This window comes from Barbatula barbatula (genome assembly GCF_947034865.1).
Source record: "Barbatula barbatula genome assembly, chromosome: 5".
Classification (NCBI taxonomy): domain Eukaryota; kingdom Metazoa; phylum Chordata; class Actinopteri; order Cypriniformes; family Nemacheilidae; genus Barbatula; species Barbatula barbatula.
Window position 1 is genome coordinate 19994479 of NC_136769.1, and position 21082 is coordinate 20015560.

General features: G+C 38.6%; 1 protein-coding gene across 1 annotated transcript; it reads right to left on the minus strand.

The window, feature by feature from the left end:
• Window positions 1–624: 624 nt before the first annotated feature.
• Window positions 625–17831, minus strand: vwa3a (von Willebrand factor A domain containing 3A; the record flags this gene model as incomplete). The annotated part of the gene is made up of 30 exons (XM_079457754.1): window positions 625–664; window positions 898–988; window positions 1096–1214; window positions 1301–1452; window positions 1539–1683; window positions 2293–2437; window positions 4831–4939; window positions 5014–5166; window positions 5238–5335; window positions 5458–5565; window positions 5667–5727; window positions 5947–6108; window positions 6338–6408; window positions 7042–7228; window positions 7601–7742; window positions 8780–8854; window positions 9573–9692; window positions 10057–10154; window positions 10662–10742; window positions 10815–10918; window positions 11010–11148; window positions 11346–11477; window positions 11983–12045; window positions 12127–12226; window positions 13052–13177; window positions 16299–16405; window positions 16501–16602; window positions 16911–16965; window positions 17077–17145; window positions 17749–17831. 30 exons carry the CDS (start codon window positions 17829–17831, stop codon window positions 625–627), a joined length of 3237 nt encoding a protein of 1078 aa, XP_079313880.1.
• Window positions 17832–21082: the final 3251 nt, after the last annotated feature.

Here is a 21082-nt window from a genome sequence, read left to right on the forward strand (position 1 = left end):
GAAATGCATAAATGATCCAATAAATGTCAGTACTGTCAACACAGAGTAAAGTTTATGTCACGTGTTAAGCAAAGAATGGACAGAAAGATCATTTTAGCATATAAACCTGCTTTCTTTTCAACCTCGGATCATATAGATTTCTTATTATGTCAAATGTTTCACTCAGACTTTTATTTTCTTTATTAAACATCTGCCCCCATTTGCATGTATACTCAGGATCCAGTGATACGCACTGTGAATGACAAGACACATAGACACACTAACAGGTGTTATTATTTAGTGACGTATTTTGTTATGGGTTTAAATGTAAGGTTTTCAACGTTTTATGATCTACATGCAGTACAAAAATAACAGTAAACGTGTTGTCTGTAAATAACATAGAGAAAACACTACCTTAAATACGACAGTGGACGTTTTATTTAAAATGTTATATTACTGATATATAATACAAATAATTGATAAATCAGAATAATAGAACCTTTGTTCATTTCATGTTACCGGATCTAGATTTTAGTATCTAATATAATTAGATAGTCTACAAATGATACATTTCATTTGTTAAAAGTTCTTCAAGTGGTTGATGGTATAGTTAAAGTTGAAGTGAACTGAACAGGAGATCAGTGCTTATGAATCCTCCAGGTTTCTACACGCCAAACTGGTTTCCCTATGAAAATAACACAAACATCAGTCCTCAATAACAAAAAGCAGCGGTTATCCATTAGAAGAAAACAAATGTATTCAAATTGAATTAAAATGGTTACCCATCTTATCTAATAATGTGCATAAGAAGATATAATACTAAACATGTAAGACATTCTTTTCATATTTTTATTTGCAGTAGAAATCATTTTACGTGAACACTTCTGTTATCTGTTAAGGACTCAGGACGTCACAAACCTGAACGTTTTGGCTTGTTTCTGGAAAAACGTTAGCTTTTCAATCTCCTCTGCTAGTCTCCTTAGATCATCCCCTTCACATTTTGGAAGGACTGAATCCTTTATTTGTAAACATAAGAATCAGTGCATTTCATAACAAATCCTCTGGAAGGCACTTTAAATGTTCTCCCCCTTCAAGTCACCGAACAAAAGCATATACATACTGCAGAATGCAGATCTGACAGGTGTTTGAGAAGATCAGCATCTGTGTTGTCTGGAGCCTGATGGAATCGACCGCCTGTTCGATGGGCCAGGCACTTCAGAAATTCACAGCACGCTCTGATCGTGATAAAAAATGATAAATATGAAAAACAAAACAACAACTGAGATTTAGGTGCAGTGTGTAACACAGACATCGTCGTCACCTGTCACGAGTGTTGACTGCGATGGTGTGAATGGTGACGTTTTTCTCTTGTCTCAGTGTGTCTATCTCTCTCAGTATAAGACTATGGCTGGAGTCAGACGTTCCATCACTGATCAGATACAGACCCACAGCATCATCTAAACCACATCCAGTCTGCAAAAAATGAATGTCATGAATGTTTTACGAAATGTAGTAAATCATTGATTCCCATGATGCCATGCAGTATGAGTTGAGGGTACCTGCAGTGCTTGAAGGGTGCAGGACCCTCCGTGTGTAGTGAGCTGATGCAACCACTGTACAGCATCCGTACACAGATCCTTAGTCGACTGAACCAGCCCGGCCTGCCACAGACGCACCTCACCAGAGAACACCACCATATTAAACCTGACACAGGACAGACAGGAATGTTTTTCTATTCCATATCGTTTTTCTTTTTTATTTAATGGCTGTTTATTCTTTAATGATTTTATTGTACAGTCATTATAGCATTTCTTTGTTAATGTTGACTTTGCATGAATTATTATTCAAATGATTCACTAAAAAAATAAAGCAACAAAGTAAAAAACAACAACAAAGTAAAAAAACACTGCTTTTTACAGTGCACAGTGCATACAAATAATAATAATAACAAGAAGAGAATCAAAGATAAATCCAATCCAGATAAAGTAATTATTGGCTGTTTTCTACATAAAAACATTTTCCTATAATGTTCTATGAAAGTAAATAATACAGATGTCAAGTTTTATTGCGTAAGATCATGTTAAAGATTTAAATTATAGTCAAACGAATGGTTGAAATCAAACTTTGATGTTTATTTTTGAGACTTCAGTCTGGTTTTCACAGTCTGGGACACATTTGACTTTTAATAGACATTCTTCTTGGTTGAACTCATTGTTCAACAGACTGCTGGAAAGAGTAGTCGCAGTGCAAATGCATTGATATCACAAGATATATTATTGAACTCTTTCGCCATCTAGAACACTAGAAATTTACATCACGCTGTTTGCATGCAGCTGGTCCCATATCAGCAAAGCCAGTCCTTTCTGGAGCTCAGGAAGGCAGGAGGCCATAGATCCAGACACATCCAGCAGAACACAGACTGTCTTCTCCAGCACTGCTCCGAACATACACCTGCTGCCTGCACACATATAAACACATGTGTGTGCTTTTACGAGTCAGAATGTAGAAATCCTACAGAGTACATATTACGAGATCACGTAAATGAAAACAGCAGTTTGTAATGTTGCTGAGTGTGAATGTAAGCATGTCTGCCAAGTTGTAAAGCCGAAAGTGAATGAATAACAATGTTATTGGCTTGGAAGGGAGTCGCCTCTGAATCTCACAAACGGGTCGTGCCCTAGGCAGATTCCAGAACCGCCACGGATTAACGTCACTTCATATAGTCCACGCCTACGCTTAGCAAGGACTTCCTGCGAAAACTTCACTCTAATCCCTCAAACACTGTCACTCGTAAACATATATCGTAAATATAACGATTTACACTCTGTTATTATCGCGTATTACACACGGCTCGCTGGAATGCTTCATTCTGATTGGCCAGTCGTGACCTTAGGTCCGTTATTCCCAAATAACACCTCTCAAAACTATTGACCCAGATGCAGCAAATCATTTTGACAGCTTTTTTTGACAATTTAAATGTCTTTTATAACTAAATAATAACATAAATGGCATTATGTTTACAAATAATCAAACCAAATTGCCTGTTCGTTACATTTGAACGTCGTTTCGTAGCTTAAAACCGAAAGTAAACGTTTTTCCCTCGCAGAAGGTCTGCACTCGGTAAAAATGAGCTGATAAAATATTTCAAATTCACATGTCCAGTTTTTTCTCATGTGGCAAGTAGCCGTGTAATAAGCAGGATAATGTACAAGCAGCCGGCTGTTATCACAAAATAACCCACTTCAGTGTGATACCCGCTTCCTGACCACACTGTCGGGGGGTTTATTTTCGCGATAACAGCCTGTACGTGATCCCATACATAATGTTTAATGCACAACAATACTGAAGTGCAAATAGTAGCGTTATCTGCCACTATTTATGAGTACCAAAAACTACTATTTCTACATAATCCAAAGAAAATGTTACTATTTTTGATAAGTGTAAATAGCATATCGCCATTAGCAATTTTCCATTAGTGTTCACAGAACTAGGGATGCTCCGATCCACCTTTTTTGCTTCCGATACCGATTCCGATACCTGAGATTCAGTATCGGCCGATACCGAGTACCGATCCGATACTAAGGTAAAAATTTTAAAGTGCACAATTACTTAATAAACTATGTGCATTGCTGTGCAAGACATCAGGCTCGACTTAACATAAATTTCCTGACCCCGTAAAACAAAATAACAAACTAATGATTCACAAATTTAGTAAATAGTTTATTAAACCAGCACCGGTGCAAAACAAATGAAAAATAAAACAAAAGTGTTCACTATCTTTGGACAAAAGACATTCAAAATTAAAGTGCAAATTAAGCAGCTGAATATAACAACAGCTTCACTAGCTTGATAAACGGGTATAAATAAATGGAAACAAAATCTCTTAATAATTTTTAAGAAAGTGCAAAAATAATTAAAAAGTCAATTCGCAAAAAAAAGCTGCTGAAATTGAGCAAAAAAGTAATAGCTTTACTGCTTTAGATATTCAAAATAACATGAATCAGATCTTTTTAATGCTTTAGTCACTAAAGCAAAGTCCACTTAACTAAACTAAAGTTTAGTGAAAATAAAATTTAACATCCATGGATGTGTGCGGTTAAACTTAAAAGCGACACGGGGGACACGTCGCAGCTCCAGATATCTGTTGTAAAACTCACCGCATTGACATCTTTAATTTTTTCGGATATGTCTTTGCTTTTTGACTTTTCGGTACAGTTCAAGGTAGAGTTAAATATTTACGCTTCGGCGTGTCGTACTGCGGCTCCAGGTGGTTTATAAGGAGTCTGAAGCCATTATTCGCAACGACGGACAGCGGTTGCCCATCCATAACAATGAAAGCGGTGGAACTTATTGGCGTAGCTGTTGTAAAATAACTCCAAAGGACAGATATTTTGTCTCGCTCCATGCTGTTCGCTGCTATATGTTCACTTGTTCACGTGCACTACGTACAGAGCACGTTGCTAGCGTATGATGTCGCACGTTGCTAGCGTATGATGTCACACGTTGCTAGCGTATGATGTCACACGTTGCTAGCGTATGATGTCGCACGTTGCGCAATGCGCAGCCGCCCACGAGAGAGTTTTAGCGCCGGTGTCTCCATGAACTTTTACATCGTCTAGCACAAATTTTATGTCAGATCGGGTATCGGTGACAAATTGCACCGATACCCGATCTAGAATTTTATTACGTATCGACGCCGATACCCGATACGAATATCGGATCGGAGCATCCCTACACAGAACGTACTGCTTTTTACACTTAGTGACACTTAGTGTAACCCTGACACTTAGTGTGAATAGCCGCTGCCTTTTTAATAAAGGGCTTTGTAATGACTTGAGTTATGTGATGTACCTGTCAGTAGCCACTTCATTCTCTGAGTGTAGCGCTGCATCAGTTTCTCAGTCTCTGAAAGATACTGTTTTAACTCAGCTGGAGTCAGATGCAAATGTTTCACAATCCCCTGTGATAAAAATAAGACATACTCAGCACATATCATCCTGTCTGTACCGTATCACTGGTGTGAACTATGCTTACGTTTATTTGAACAGTGGGGAATATGGCGCAGTATTTAGCAGACACTCTCTTTTGGACAGATGGCACCAGTTTGTCCGGATGAGAGCATTCAGGTCCAGACAGCATTTTCTGAAGGTCCAGCTTCAGATTCTTGATACCAAATCTCTTCAGCCACTACAAGAAGAAACCAGAAAAATATTTTGTCAAGCGGACATAACGAGATGACTGAGATGGACGGGTTATACCTGTTTAGTTGAACATAGCTCTTCATGTTTTGGCAGTTTAATGGCGGCGATAGATTTACGGACACTTTTTGGTTTGGGATATTTCTTGAAGACGACACCTAACGTAAGACAATCAATACTGTAAGTCACAATTTGAAGTCGAAATGGGGGGGGGACTAATTTTTGCAATATGAATCAAATCCGGAAACAGACATGCTGTGGGGCATCTATCGCTACTAACCTAAGTTGCCATCTTCCATGTAGAAGACCGACTGAGATACTTTGCTTCTCCTCCGATTGGCGGAACTTGATGGTGTTCTTGTTGTGCTGCTATCAACCATAAAAAAGTCTGAAACAACAAATGAAATGCCACTGAAACGCTCTCTGAATTCCCTGCCTGTTAAATTGAAGTGTACTACTGACAGTGTGGATGTTTGTACAGCATCACACCTGAACTGCTCGGTCTCCAGGTCAGTGTGTTCTGTGCTGACCTGATCTTCTGTCTGTTCTCCTGTTCACATCATACATCGTCATTGAGAGGACATCTTTGACTATTCCAGAATTAGTTCAGAGATTGAATGAATTAAAACAGGTTGATTTTGACCCTACGGTTGGGTTTGTCACTTTTCGACCCGACCATGGGTTTAAAGAACCCAAATGAGCTGCAGAAATGCAGGCATCATATTTAAATAAAAACAGACAGATGTTTGCATTTAGAGAATGATCTGACCAGTCTGGCAACACTGAGTTTTGTGGGTCTAGGAGGAGATAGTTTTGCGCTGCGGCTTGAGATCTGGGGTTTGATGGACGGGGTACTCGTCTCCTGAAAGCGGCTCTTTCCCGATCCTCTACTGGAGCTCTTCTGCATCAGACAGTCCACTAGCTCAGAACACTGGATGGAAAACATGAACAATTACGATGAAAAACAGCTTCAATCCATTTAGAGTTGACGTAAAATGCTGTTCGCAATCCAAAGATGCTTTTCTTGACGTAACGTTCCACAACGAACTGGATGACATTTCTAGCAGATCTGCTTTAAACTTTGGTTTCTCATGAAAGACATTGAGGACTGGTACAGGTCACGTAAGAAAAGCGTCACGAACCGACTTCTTTGATCTCACCTTCTGACAATAATTAGCCGCCGTCTCCATTTCTTCAATAAGGACATTGATGTCATCACTCTCCACGATACCTGCGGGGAAAGACAAGGTACAGGCTCATATTTTCCACCAAAAACACACAAACCCATGACTTCCTGTCGTAAATCTCACCAGTTTTACACGCCATATGCTTTACACATGACACACCGGCAACAAGTTACGCCCAAATTACAACAAAGCTTTACTTTCTCTCTAGTCGCTCCAAATCGGTACATTTCGGTTGAACACAGAGAAAGATATTTGGACGAACGCTTGTAAACAAACAGATCTTGGGCCCCATTGACTGCCATAGTAGGAAAAAATGCTCGAAAACGGATTGCTGTCCTACATCCTTCAAAATATCTTCTTTTGTGTTCAACAGAACAAAACAAAATTATAAAGTCATTTTCTATAGTCGGTTAAAATACTGGGTTAAAAAACACTGTTCCAGAGAATGCAAAAAGATTTCTATCATCTTAAAGACAGAAAAAATACTAGACCAAATAAAAAAACCTTTTGCACTCTTACACACCTACCCCTTTATGAATTGTTTAAAATATGCAAATTGTAGAATTGTTAATTGAGGTCATTTTTAAAACTACAGGCATCGGACAAGTTTTATTAAGACTCCGGTATCTTATTTTTATGTTAAAGGAATATTATTACTTATTTCAACCTCTTCTCACCTGTCTCAGTCAACCAAAGAAAGCGCCCGTTGCCCGCATGTGCCAGGGCACGCAGGGCAGTGTCAGTTCGGGTAGAGTAAGAGGACGGAGGGCAGCGGAGAGTTTTTTCCTCTCTGGTGAAGAGACACACATGGAGATTGATGTTTGCAGTGCGGCAACGCTCAGACACATAACCAGCGACAGCAACCTTAGAATAAGACAAAACAGTGAGATTTCTAATGCGAATGACCGAAAAATGTAAGTCACTCATTGTATATTAAACAGAATAGGAAAATATTCCAATGCACAGGTTATACATTTGCATCTTTCAGATATAAACAGTAGAGGGCAGCAGAGAGTGACAAAGTCACTCTTGGTAAGGATGCTACTATATTAGCACTTATAAATTTAAACAACATGCAAATAATTCTGAACGTGCAAAGGATTTGAGCTCATTTCTCATATGTTGGTCTATCGTGGGATTAAACACAAATTGGACATTCTGCAGTGTTGTGAGCTTCACAGATGCACAAGAAACATAAATGTACCTTGGTCTGCCGTATAAAATAAACAGACTAACCATATCTTGATCTGGCATTCCGGAGGTGAGTAAATAAACTCCTTGAGTCTTTGTGAATTCTCCATATGGTTCCTCTCTTAGAACATGCCGCAGAGCAGTCAGAGTATCACGACCCACGGCACACTCCATTCCCTGAATCCATCTGAAGGAAGAAACACATGCATCTCAAGAGAATCTACTACAAACATTTCCCATCAAAAGGCTTCATGCTTCAATTAAACTACAGACAAGAAACAAACATCAGTATAGGTGACAGGTTGAATCCATTTTCTGCTTTCAATTAAACTGAGCTGAACTTTGGAAGACAGTTGAATGGATTAGATTGAAAATAGCGAACATCTTAATAAACAAGAAGAGCACTTGTTTGTTATGAGTGACATGGTTTGATAAAAAAAAACATATTTTTTAACTTTTGGTTCCTAAGTGCATCCAATCAAATGAAAACATGTCAAGGTCACATCCGATTCTAATAAAGAAAAAATCTTCATGATATTACTCAATATCATGACTATTAGTCAAGCTGCATTGTGATGTTTTCATTAAAGGTACAATGTGTGATTTTTTTACAAAAATAATGTACATAATAACTATGTGTTCCGAGATGTATTCTTGTATGTATTTTTATTACCTTACTTAATATATTACCGCGGTGTATGTAGAAAAAAATAGCTCATTCTAAGGCTATTTCTTTCTACATACACCGCGGGTCCCCTTACATGGATTTCATCATGTTGTTTCTACAGTAGCCCTAAACAGACAAACTACTAGAGAGCGTGTTTCATAAATAAGTGACGACATCTTTGTTTTGTATCAGCCACCGCAGTGCTACGAAAGGGAGGTGTGGAGTGAGCCGTTGGTTGCAATTCAAAACCTCACCACTAGATGCTGCTAAATTTCATACACTGGATTTTAATTTACATGAATCGTAGTTATATTTTAATGTATTAAGAAATGCATTTATTCGACATTTAACATCAAATCATTTCTGCGTTACAGTTATAAAACATTTGAATGGAAATATGACTCGGTTTGGTCGAATTAAAGGTCTTTCCTTAAGGTAAATCTTTGGCATTATTTTCCAGTTTTAATTCCGTTTTATGTCAAATGACTATGATGCTTGGCTTATCAGACACCAACAAAAAGTAGAAGGGGTCACAGAAAGTACAGCAGATCTCTTACTGCCAAACAGCTTGCAGGTTTTCATGGGTGGGGGGAACCATCTTCTCTTGCCATGACGTAACATCTGATCCAAAACTGTGATAACCACATTAACAAGATCATTAAAAAACAGACCAACTGGGAAAAACTGACACAAATTACATATGATTAAATATCTTCCTGTCCATCACAAACTGGTCTGAATACCAGATCGAATGATGACAATAATAATACATCACAATTATAAAGGATGAACATCAAATTAGTACATTTACTTGTATTACAATATAACAAGAACTTGATTTCGATGAAAAGTTTAAAATTCAATGTGAAATATTCCAGGACTTTTATAATTTTCTTATTGAATTGTAAAGACTGTCTTGTCATTGTGCAAATGATCAAGTTTTAATTAATAAAGTGACTGAAATTCATGTCAGCTTACAACATACGTTTTAAAGTTACATAAGAGGAGTTTGAAAACACAAACGTTCGAGGCATGGTCTGTGTGCAAATGTGACTTCACCAATAACAAATATACTGCATTCATTCAATAACAGACTGACGATGTTCATCAAACTCGTGACGGTTACAGTATAAGTCATGTGACTGACCACCGTATACTGAGTGATACCATATTCCTATACTATGGTGATTGAATGTAATTCCAAGTTTCTACCAATAACAGCATTTCAATTTGGTCTTAGTATCAACCGTAGGAGAAAATATAAAAATATAGAATATCCTTGAGAGATAAAGACCAAATGACAAAGTAGATCATAACCTGTTTAACTTTAAATGAGTGTGTTTGACCTACACAGTGACATTGAAGCTGTGTTTATCAGCCAGCTGTTCCTGTAGCAGGAGGCGGAGAGCATGCTGGATGTGGAGCTGATAGTGGACATTCATCCCAGACATGTCCAGAACAACCTGCACCCTGACAGACAGAGAGTTAGCAGCTGAAACACCGACACAGTGTGACTTTTTCATCTGAGATTTTTATCTGTTCGTTTTTTACGTACTATAAAGAGGTGACATTTAACTTTCAGATGAAAACCACAATAAAGTTTACAGTTTTCACCCGCCAAAATATGATGACTCATATTGCACTACATGCAGTTTTGTTCAGTTTGAAGTCTTCTCTGGCTTCATATACAAATTACGTTAAAGTCAGTAGGGCCATCGAGTCTCTAGCACTTCAACACCCCCCCCCCCCCCCCTGAAAGACATGGCTACATCCACCGATTTCAGCCTTCAACAACTACAGATGCTGACATTAGGTGAAGCGGTCCGGTCCTTACCTCTGCTCACATACAGTCCCCCATATCTGCAAGCTGCCTGTCCTATTCAGATGATAAACTCTCCTCTCAAACAGACGCACAGCAGTACTGAGCTTCTTCTGCACATCACATGAAAGATAGAACAGAAAATGATGTCACCATTTACACCCCCTCACATTGTTCCAAACCTGTATAAATGTCTTTGGTCTGTTGAACTCAAAGGAAGATGTTTGAAAATATGTTAGCAACTGTTATGGGACATCATCCACTACCATAGCAGGAAATATGGTTGTCAAAAGCTTCCTACGTTCTTTAAAACATCTCTTTCTGTTTTCAACATTTTACAAAATGTTTTTCTACTACGGAAGTCAAAGATGTCCCAGAAATGTGTGTTGCTTACACCTTTCTAAATATCTTTCTTTGTGTTCAACGGAACAAAGAAATGTATAGAGGTTTGGAACAGCTTGGGGGTGAGTAAACCGTGACAGTATTTTCCCCTGCTGTAAGTGATTTTAATGAAACAGCACAAACTGTAGCAAATGTGTTTTGCCACCAAACAAATCTCACTGACGTTCATGAGAAATCACACCGGTGACAGCCGCAGTCACTCAAGTAATGATACATACCTGGTACTTTTGTAATGATGGAAGATCAACATGCACATTTTTCACTGTTCCATCCCACCACTCAAACTGTACCATGACCCGCTGTAACCAAATACAAGTCTCAGTTCAACAGTTTATCGAGACTTGAGCGTTGCGCGAGAAGATAAACATCACCTCATGAACTCTAGAGGAAACGGTCTTTCCCAGGATTGGCACAAATGTCTTTTGTGGAGAATAGGCATTAGAAGCCAGCAGCTGATAGAGGTCCAGCTTCTGAGCTGCAGGCACACAAGTGTTAGTCAATGTGTATGTATGTAGGGTTTTCAAATTCTGCGTCTTTCATGACAGATTGAAGAAAGGGAATGTTACCCTTCAGTCCATGGACATTAAGCCATTCTCTAGAGCTGATGGCTTTAGGGTCTGTGAGTTGGATATACAGCGGTGCACTGACAGAACATGGTACAGGAGAGGAGTCAGAAAGAGTGAGACCATTCAAACCCATTAAGATCTGAAAAGAGAAGAAAGTGACGTTCATCTCAGAACTATTCAACCATTCCTGCCATAACAATGCTATGGCAGTGGACACTGGTGTTCTTTAGCACAAAGCATTAATAAAGAAAAATCCGATTTTTATTAACAAAACTATTTTTTCTTTATATCGATCAGGGTTTTAAGTGTTATTGTGATTCTTAAATGTATCATCACCTCTGACTGAACAGTGACAGGCGTGCCTTGGAATCGACCTTGATGCATGCTGTGAATATGGGTAAGTATATCTCGGGCAGCTTTGATCTCTTTCCACAGCATCTCTACATCTGTACTGCTGTCTATTACACCCTAGTGTACAAACAAATGGAAACGTTACGAAATACAGTCATAAACCACATTAACACGAAGCACATTAACATTCCACTTATCTGTTTAATTGATGTAATAGCAATCATACATTTAAAGTCCGCGTGAAACCGGAAGTTCGTTTTTACTTCCGTATTTTGACACAATTCCCAGTGAAATGGAATTTCGAATGAGAAAAATAGTGGGCGTGCCTTTCTCTGCGTTTTGATTGGCCGTTTAACATAGGTCATTTAAGATGGATAGTCACTACAGGAAGTGCATTTTAACTGAAGATTATCAGGGCACTCGGATTTAAAAAAGAGAATGACCCACAATGATAAACTATTTACAATAAACGCTGCAATATTTCATGAAATAAATGGGCATTGTCATTTTTTATTTCACTGGGACTTTAAGTGTGATCTGAACAGTACACATTTGCCAATGAGAGAATGAAATATGTGAAACTGAACGTTTGTTTGAATATTCATGCATGTTCACAGGTTACCAGTTCGTCTGAAAACAAGTGATATTTCCCCCCAGAAACTGCTGCCATTCGCTTCACAGTCTCCTGAGAGAAAATCAGTCAATCAGCGACAGTGATGGTAAATGTAACATTGATCATATCAAATGAAGCAAAGTTTAAACTCACGATAGCGTCCGGGCTACTGCAGTTGTAGGCGACAGCGTGAACCGACGGCGTTCTGCTCCGAGCTATATAGTCACATACAACGTCTACCGTCTGATGAGGGCTGAAATGAAGAATATCTTTGGTTGCGTAAGTATTTTTCCTATAATTTTCTCTAACACGATTCAGAAATCCCTATAGTTGTAATGCATAGTGTTTTGCCCTGTGCTGTTTACATTTGTAGTCAAAATGCGAATGATGGCAAAATCGAATTATTTGCGTCATGTTCAAGAATAAATAACTTGTGTATGTTTGTGCAAAACAAACAAATTAAAAAAGGATGTAAAACAGAAAGATGCGTGAACTCCATTTAACGGTTCCTTCTGCTTCCATTTCTGTCGTTTCTATGGCAACTGTCAATCTGGTGAAGTTCACTTTAGGATTGTCGTACGTGTAACACTTCACATTGAATTTAACAATAGACAAGAAAGAATAGAAAATAGACAAACTCTGAGAAAAAATATTCAATTTACACATATTTATTCATTTAATGATTTCACTGGAATCAGGATATAACAATTAATATGTGACATGTTCAGAGCACACACTGATTCTTTTATGGAAGCGCCTCACCTAACAACCTCAGAGCTTGTGATAGGTCTGTCTTAAAGGCTTTGTGCATTACAGCTAAACATCTATTTCTTTGAGAAGGAAATAAATGGGATTTTGTTCTTCTCCGCACCTACTGTTGTGCTCCATTATGCTGTGAGAGGAAATGGTTTTCATCAGCCAGTTTTTAAACCGTCTCTTCAGACATGACCAATTACAGTTCTCAAACTATTTAAAGAAAACCGATGAACACGGTTTAAGGAAATGTGAAAGACGAAATGGCTGCTGGGTGAGTTGAGGTAAAGAAAGAGTGCTTCATTAAAGCGAGACAAACTCTCACCGAGTGGCCAGAATGATGAGCAGTGTGTCCAACTGTGAGTGCATCATTACTTTCTCCAGAGCCTGCAGGAGATCACAGCCTCCACCTGCCTGCAGCTGCAGAACCCACGCACGACTCTCTCTGAGCCTGAAACAACACATGTGATGTGTCCTGTCACCAAACTCATTCATATTTTATTGTTTCAAAACCTATATACATGGTGCTTAAAAGGTTCTTCAGAGCGATGCCATCCATTTTTGGTTCCACAAAGAATCATTTAGTGAAAGGCTCTTTAAAGAAATATCTTACATTTTCACAATCTGAAGACCTTCTTTCGCCATAAAGAACCTTTTGTGCAGCACAAAGGTTCTTGGGATGTTAAAGGTTCATTATGGACCTGTTTAGACAAAAAAGGTTCTTCTATGGAATTTCGAAGCACGATTACTTTTAAAAGTGTAAACAGTGACCTTTCAAAAAACACCATTCAACCTATAGTCTACAGACTCACAATTCCATTAATATAGTCTGGTAGTGTTTCATTTTAATGACCATTTCTACATCCACTGTGTGAGTAATAAAATAAACCACTAACCAACCCAAAACCTAACCCATTTTAAAGTTCCAATCCGTAGCATTTTCTGGTTAGAAATAAACAATAACAAAGATTATATATTAACAAACTGCCCTCTTCATTATTATGGATGGGAGAAAGTGCAATACTGAAAATGGCCGCTCTAGCAAAGGGAAGTCCCGCCTTAAAACACATCAATTATTCGTAGTAGCTCAAGCAACCGGGAAAGGTATATATTTATCACTATTTGAGTTTAAAAAAGGAATTTTTAATACAGTTGATGCAGTGGCGTAGCATCTGGGTATGCCGGGTATGGAGGTGCATATGGCCCCGCATCCAAGTATTATTCATGGCCGAAATTACTAGATGACCGACCTTAGATCTGGTCCACTCTTGGGCATATGTGAGTGGGTCCTTCCCCAGAAAATAACAGAGTGTAAAAACGACATCCCTGCCGTCGTGAGTAGAAGCCTGACAAGTAGTTCTGTTACTACATATGAATGCAAGATCAAATCTGCCTTTTGCCGAACTACATTTTCACACCACAAATCAGATCATACAGGCAAACATATTTTAAAATGGCTTTAATAATAAAGTACATGGTAAGGTTAGGGGTAGTAGGGAGGTCTTTATTGTACCAACTGGTTGGCATCCATTTAATACATGGATAATCCATTTTATAGGCCTACATTTAATCATTTACACTCGGAATGACGGAATGAAGTTTAGTTTATATAGTCTCTGAATGAGCTCGTCAATCTGATATGAAGGAAGGCGAGAATACTGTCCAATCAAATGAAGAAGGCAGGATTTGCTGTATTGTCAGAAGCCAAAGGTTAAAAGAGACAGATGTAAGAAGCTGTTTGTAATATTTGATAAAAACTTAATTATCATATAAAGGTCAGCGGCGTTCACATGTGGCATGAAAAAACACATGCAAAACACTGGCTATAGTCTGTAGCTATTTCCCTCTTTCTGACGCTTGGGAGTTTACGCTCCCTCTGTGTCTGCCGTTACTATTTGAGCATAATTTACGCGCTTCAACATTTAAACAACAAACCTGAGTAAACAACCGATGTCCAGTAATGCACAATGCAGTCGCGAACAGACTGATGGGGCCTTTAAACTTTTGCATATGGGCACGGACCTGACCTGACTTAGCCATCTGTATATATTGTTCATAGTCCATGCCCACTGTATAATATTTTCCTAATATTGTATTCTGTATTTATTCTAACTGTATATCCTGCACTTACTAATTGCACTTCTGGTTAGACCTAAACTACATCTCGTTACACTGTACTTGTATATGTGTAATGACAATAAAGTTGAATCTAATCTAATCTATGCCACTGAGTTGATGTCATGTTCATTGGTTGGATTGAAATGTGTTCATGCCACGACAGCAATTTTGAAATATTGCTCTACTCCCTTTAATGGGATTTGATCATGAATGACTGAAATAAGTGTTAAGATGTGTTGCAAATATGGCTGCCGAGTTTAAGTCCTTCCTTAAAAGGACTTTGACAATAAGGATTTACTAAGCGTTTCACAACAGTAAACCTATTATAATGATTTATCTGTGTAATAAGCTGTCAAGTATTTTGTGGGAAATGTCAGTTTGGTGTCTTTTGACTTTCATTGCCTATATAATGAAAAGTACAAACAGAAATGGTGTTTGATGTTAGCATGTTGCTAAGCTAACAACATTCCTCTTATATATAGCACACACAAATATTGGGTGAAGTGGGTGTTATGTCCAACTGAGGTTCGAACCCGAGTCTCCCGTGTAGCATGCGGGAGCATTACCTCGGTGCCAGTTCAAAAGGGAAATACTCTGACACTAACTCACGGACAGGTTTAGTCAACATGACTTCACCAGTGTCAATTCAAGACTGAGCAAGGAACTCAAAATTACAGGGGTATTAAATAGGCAGCTAAACAAGGTTCAGGTGAAACCAACAAATCGATAATGAGAACATGTGACCAAGGAAACTATGAGGACCTCACATGGCCAAAAAAGGAACAGTCACATAATTCATGACAGTGGGCAAAACTTCAAGCGGATTCCGTAGGCGTGCAAGGCTGCGTTCGATACATCCTTGATATCGAGAACTCATCCGGGTACTTTCATGCGTTCTCTGTTCTTGTGTTCTTGAATATTGGAACCAGACTTGATGACGTAGAGCCAGAACCCGAGAACACAAGACCGCTGAAGAACGCATATTGACCCTACCTTGAGAATACTAATTTCATCATACTATGATTTGGGACATTTCATTATTTTTATGCAAATTGGGATGCACCGTGTGAATTATGGGACTGCCTTCTCCAAAACATGTGATGCTGCCTCTGGCCAAAAAGATGTTTCTTCCAAATTCTGAAACAGTGTTCATGTTGGCAACACCCTTATAATGCCTTATAAAGTCTGGGTACTTTCAGATTTGTTTACTATTCTCCCTAGTGGATTCTTGGCATCCATACAAACTGTTCTCACAAGTACCCACTCATTCCAAAAATACAAACTTCAAATAAAGCAATCAGCTTGAGCAGCACAAAGAGGTTTGCATAATCCCTGACCATAACTGTCTTTATGAATCATGACAATAATGCACATAATTGATCGCCATAAAATGATTGAATTCATAAAAACATTGGATTAAACGGGTAGAGATGGAGAGGTATAACACCACTCACCTCAGTGGACAGTTATCTACTGGTTGGTTCCAAAGGCTGCTGACCTCTGTGCTGTAAGACAGCATATGCAGTTGTTTCTTTAAGTGTAATTGCTCCTCGATGAGCATCTTTGACGAAGAAAGAAAGAATGACCACAACATTAGTAGTGTTAAATTTTAAATTGAGCAGAATAAAGCAAGAAAATGAAAGCGCTGAATCCTACTAAGAGATGTTGCTGTAGATCTGGTAGTCTCTGTTCAGAACAGTTCAAATCAGATGTGTCAACGAGGACTCCAAGGCGAGATCCATTCACCACTCCGAACACCTAACAGATGGAATCACACCACCATTCTCACCAAATCATCAAAAATATTATTTTACAATTGTCAAACAGTGCCAAATGATGACATTACTAAGACATTAGTGTGATATATGGAACAGGGCCACATCAGATCATTGACTCCTGATGTTTCTAGTTTCAAGAAGATTTTCCATATTTTTGTGTAAAAAATAATTGAGCCAGAATGAACAGAAAACCCGGTAGAACCACAGGAACTTTGTCAATGCAAGTGATTCCACATTCTGACCGATATCAATCTGTAGCGGTGGTGTGAGTTTATCTGAAAGATTTACCTTCTTGCTTCCTTGAGTGAGACACTTTATTTGATCATGGTACATCTCAATAGTCCTGCAGAGAACAGATCAACAACCTTTTCTCGATTTATTCTCACAACCACATGCACCGGTGCTGTTAATGGTAAAGCATCGTCATAGCAACTGTACAAGTGATGATTCGCACATGTAAAGCTGTTCCTCAAAGTCAGCGAGTGATTCTGCGCTGAAGTGCATCTGATATCCACCATCAGGCCTGCCAAGAACACACACACACAGATGCTTATCTGGTTGGGCGAAACATGTCCAGGTCATCACAAAAACATGAAAAACATTTCTCAGGAATAATATCACGACAGTATTTTGACTGCAACTTGTCTTCAGTTTTTTGGGGGGCCTCGGGGTCTTTAATTGTTATCAAAATAATGCAAATTATTTTTTACATATATTTCTATCTGACTTGATCTGAATGATTTCTTTGCATGAAAGTGTGAAGAGTATTTTATATATTATCTATGCGGGTAAACAACTGCCTTTGTAGAAAGAGATGTTTTAGATTTGTAGAAGAGTCTGATCTCAGAGCTGTCTCTTGCGGTCTTGTTTTCTGGTTTTGGAGAACAGCAGGTCATTATATTATAAGCTGTTAGTTTCAACTACACACATTCTGAACAGATAATGTGTGATGAGTAATATTCAGGGTACGGCACACGCCAGAAGAAATCTGCTCCTTAACTACACTTCATGTGTATTCAGCTTCATTATTTTGAACAGAAACGTTCTTGTTTTGTTGAATTCCGTCAGTCTCAGCGTGGACAGTTTTGTGTGTCTGGTCGAGCGTAGTGTTTGTCCGCAGGCTTACATATGTGTTGTGGTGCAAAGTGAGAGGAGGTGCGAGAGAGTGAGTCCACAGCGCTCCAGACTGCTTGACTCCAGCCACTTCATTGAGCTTTCAAATACACCGGGCTCCTTCTGCACGCTCTGAAGATAAACAATGACACGCAGGTCAGTGGTCCAACACACTGCAGAAGCACACTCTGCACAACAACGACAGCCTCAAAGAACAAGGGTATGGAATATGACAAATATTGCAAAGAAAAAACGTTTCTCAACAGTTTATAATTGCATAACACACACATACACTATGTATACTGTTGTAGTAACAAACCAGTGTAGTCCTACCAAAACAAAGTGGTGACGTTATATTACTGCAGACCCCAAATGACCAAAGAAGACACGAGTCAGTGTGTTTGTTTTTCAATGATAACAGTTAATATGCCATTCCTTATTAATTATGCATAATTCACATATGCTTTAATTATGAAGTTATATCACTAGAAATAATAAGTCTGAATAAAGTGGAGTAAAAACTACGGAAGCCGTAAAGTGCCAAACAAAACAACAAATCGCAAAACGCAACACCAAATCTGAAAACACATTAACAGACCATAAAGCACAACGACAAGTCAGAAAACATAACGACAAATCCGGAAACAAAATAACAAATCAGAAAACACAACGACAAGTAAGAAAACACAACGACAAATCCGGAAACAAAATAACAAATCAGAAAACACAACGACAAGTCAGAAAACACAACGACAAGTTAGAAAACACAACGACAAATCCGGAAACAAAATAACAAATCAAAATAACAAATCAGAAAACACAACGACAAGTCAGAAAACACAACGACAAATCCGGAAACAAAATAACAAATCAGAAAACACAACGACAAGTCAGAAAACACAACGACAAGTCAGAAAACACAACGACAAATCCGGAAACAAAACAACAAATCAGAAAACACAACGACAAGTCAGAAAACACAACGACAAATCCGGAAACAAAATAACAATTCAGAAAACACAACGACAAATCAGAAAACACAACGACAATTCGGTCAAAACGGAAAAGGTAGGTCTTTTGTGTGACCGGGTAGTTACTGCTGATTGGACGGAACCCCTTTATTTTGTTTCCGGATTTGTCGTTGTGTTTTCTGACTTGTCGTTGTGTTTTCTGATTTGTTATTTTGTTTCCGGATTTGTCGTTGTGTTTTCTGACTTGTCGTTGTGTTTTCTGATTTGTTATTTTGTTTCCGGATTTGTTGTTGTGTTTTCTGACTTGTCGTTGTGTTTTCTGATTTGTTATTTTGTTTCCGGATTTGTCGTTGTGTTTTCTGACTTGTCGTTGTGTTTTCTGATTTGTTATTTTGTTTCCGGATTTGTTGTTGTGTTTTCTGACTTGTCGTTGTGTTTTCTGATTTGTTATTTTGTTTCCGGATTTGTTGTTGTGCTTTATGGTTTGTTAATGTGTTTTCAGATTTGGTGTTGCGTTTTGCGATTTGTTGTTTTGTTTGGCACTTTACGGCTTCCGTAAAAAACAGATCTACACCAGTACTGAACAAAATATTTCTTTTTAACACACCACATACACATACAAATTACGTAAAAACATGAGCTTTATTTGACTTGGTACAGATGTAGCCTGACTGCCAACACATCCACCTCTGTGGGGATACTTGATAAAAATACTTGACATACACATGTATTATAAACGCAACAATGATTAAAATAGCTGTAAAGAGAATAAGGATACATAATTCTGACTTTTGAGCCTTTTAAACAGTAGGACTGTGCTTCATTTCGTCGCGTGTCATTTAAATATAATGCCGGGTTCATACCAAACGCGAATGAACCTTTGACTTTTGCTTAATCCGCGTACGGTGTGAAACCCAGTTGCACGCACTTTATAACTCGTGGAGAAAAAGTTCGTTATTTTCACGTGAGTCACGCGAGCTGTCAAACTTCGCGGACGACGAGATTTACGCGCGATCGCGCCGCCCGATTCACGACATTCGCGTCTACACGCGCCTTTGAATTGACCTTGTGTGTAATCTTTCCGCGAAAAACGCTTCATTTCAAAACATGTAAGTGATCATAACAGAAAATTGTCAAGTCGCAAAGGAGATGAGAAAACGAGAAGTTTACCAAACTGACAAACACAAACAAAATAAAGCGAATATAACTCAAATGCACAAGTAACTGCGATAGGACAATTATTTAATAATCACGAAAAAGCAAGAAACGTGTACAGAATGCAGTCACCGTGGTGTCTCCAGTCCGAGTGTCTCTGGACACCGACGGGCCAGTATCCTCGGAGGACTCGACTCTCATCCCATGAAGACGAGGCATCATTAATACTGACGGAAAGAAAGAAACGGAGAGAAGGGGAAGCAGAAAGTCCTTTACATCGTTCATATGTAGCACAGCTGAATTCATAAAAGTGATTTCACCCACTTGTGTTCCACGATGATCTGATGAACGTGTACTCAGCCACACTAAGATGGTCTGCACTACAACATTACAACTTCCTCGTCGATGTAATCATATAAAACTGACTGAATATCAACAAATGCAAACAAAACCACAATAAATAATCATCACTTTCTTCACGGAGCTATCTGAGTTGTACATAGCTACTGTTACCATGGCGAAGTTTTGAACCGTCACGCGCTGTGTTCGTCCTTGTTGGGTTCGAACGGTGACTGACAACCGGGCTTCGTGACGCATCTCCATGACAACCGACCGAGCAGCTGCAACACGAGAGGTCTGCACGAACTCGATCATGTTTACAGAAAACACTCATTCGTACATGTAAGAGATTATTACATTACAATCCATGGGATGCTTCACTCTATCCAGCTGTGACTTCTTTAGACATTTACATTTAGTCGTTTAGCAGACGCTTTTATCCAAAGTGCATTTTACACTTGCTTGAGAAGTAGTTGGTGAAAGTATGAGTAAAATAATCGTCCTTTTTTATTATTGCACGATCATTTATTTTAGATTAGAGTATGTGCTATAGACACGATTACTTGAGACCTTAAAGGGATAGTTCACCCCAAAAATAAAAAAGATATTCATGATTTTGGCTGAGAACGGTTGGAAACAAGTGTATTTCATTACATAAAAGTGAATGTGAGTAGTTTTTAGAACGGCTTTCGAGAGAAAAACAAGAAGTCCAGATAATGATATCACAGTTCATGCCAGAGCCTGAAAGAAATCGTTTAAAATGAAGCAAAATGCATTTGAGCAGTCAAACAAGCAAAGAAAGGGATGAATCTAACACCGGTGTTTACTCATTATAATGAGATCATTCTATAATAACGGTTATTACAGTAACATGCTGTGGTG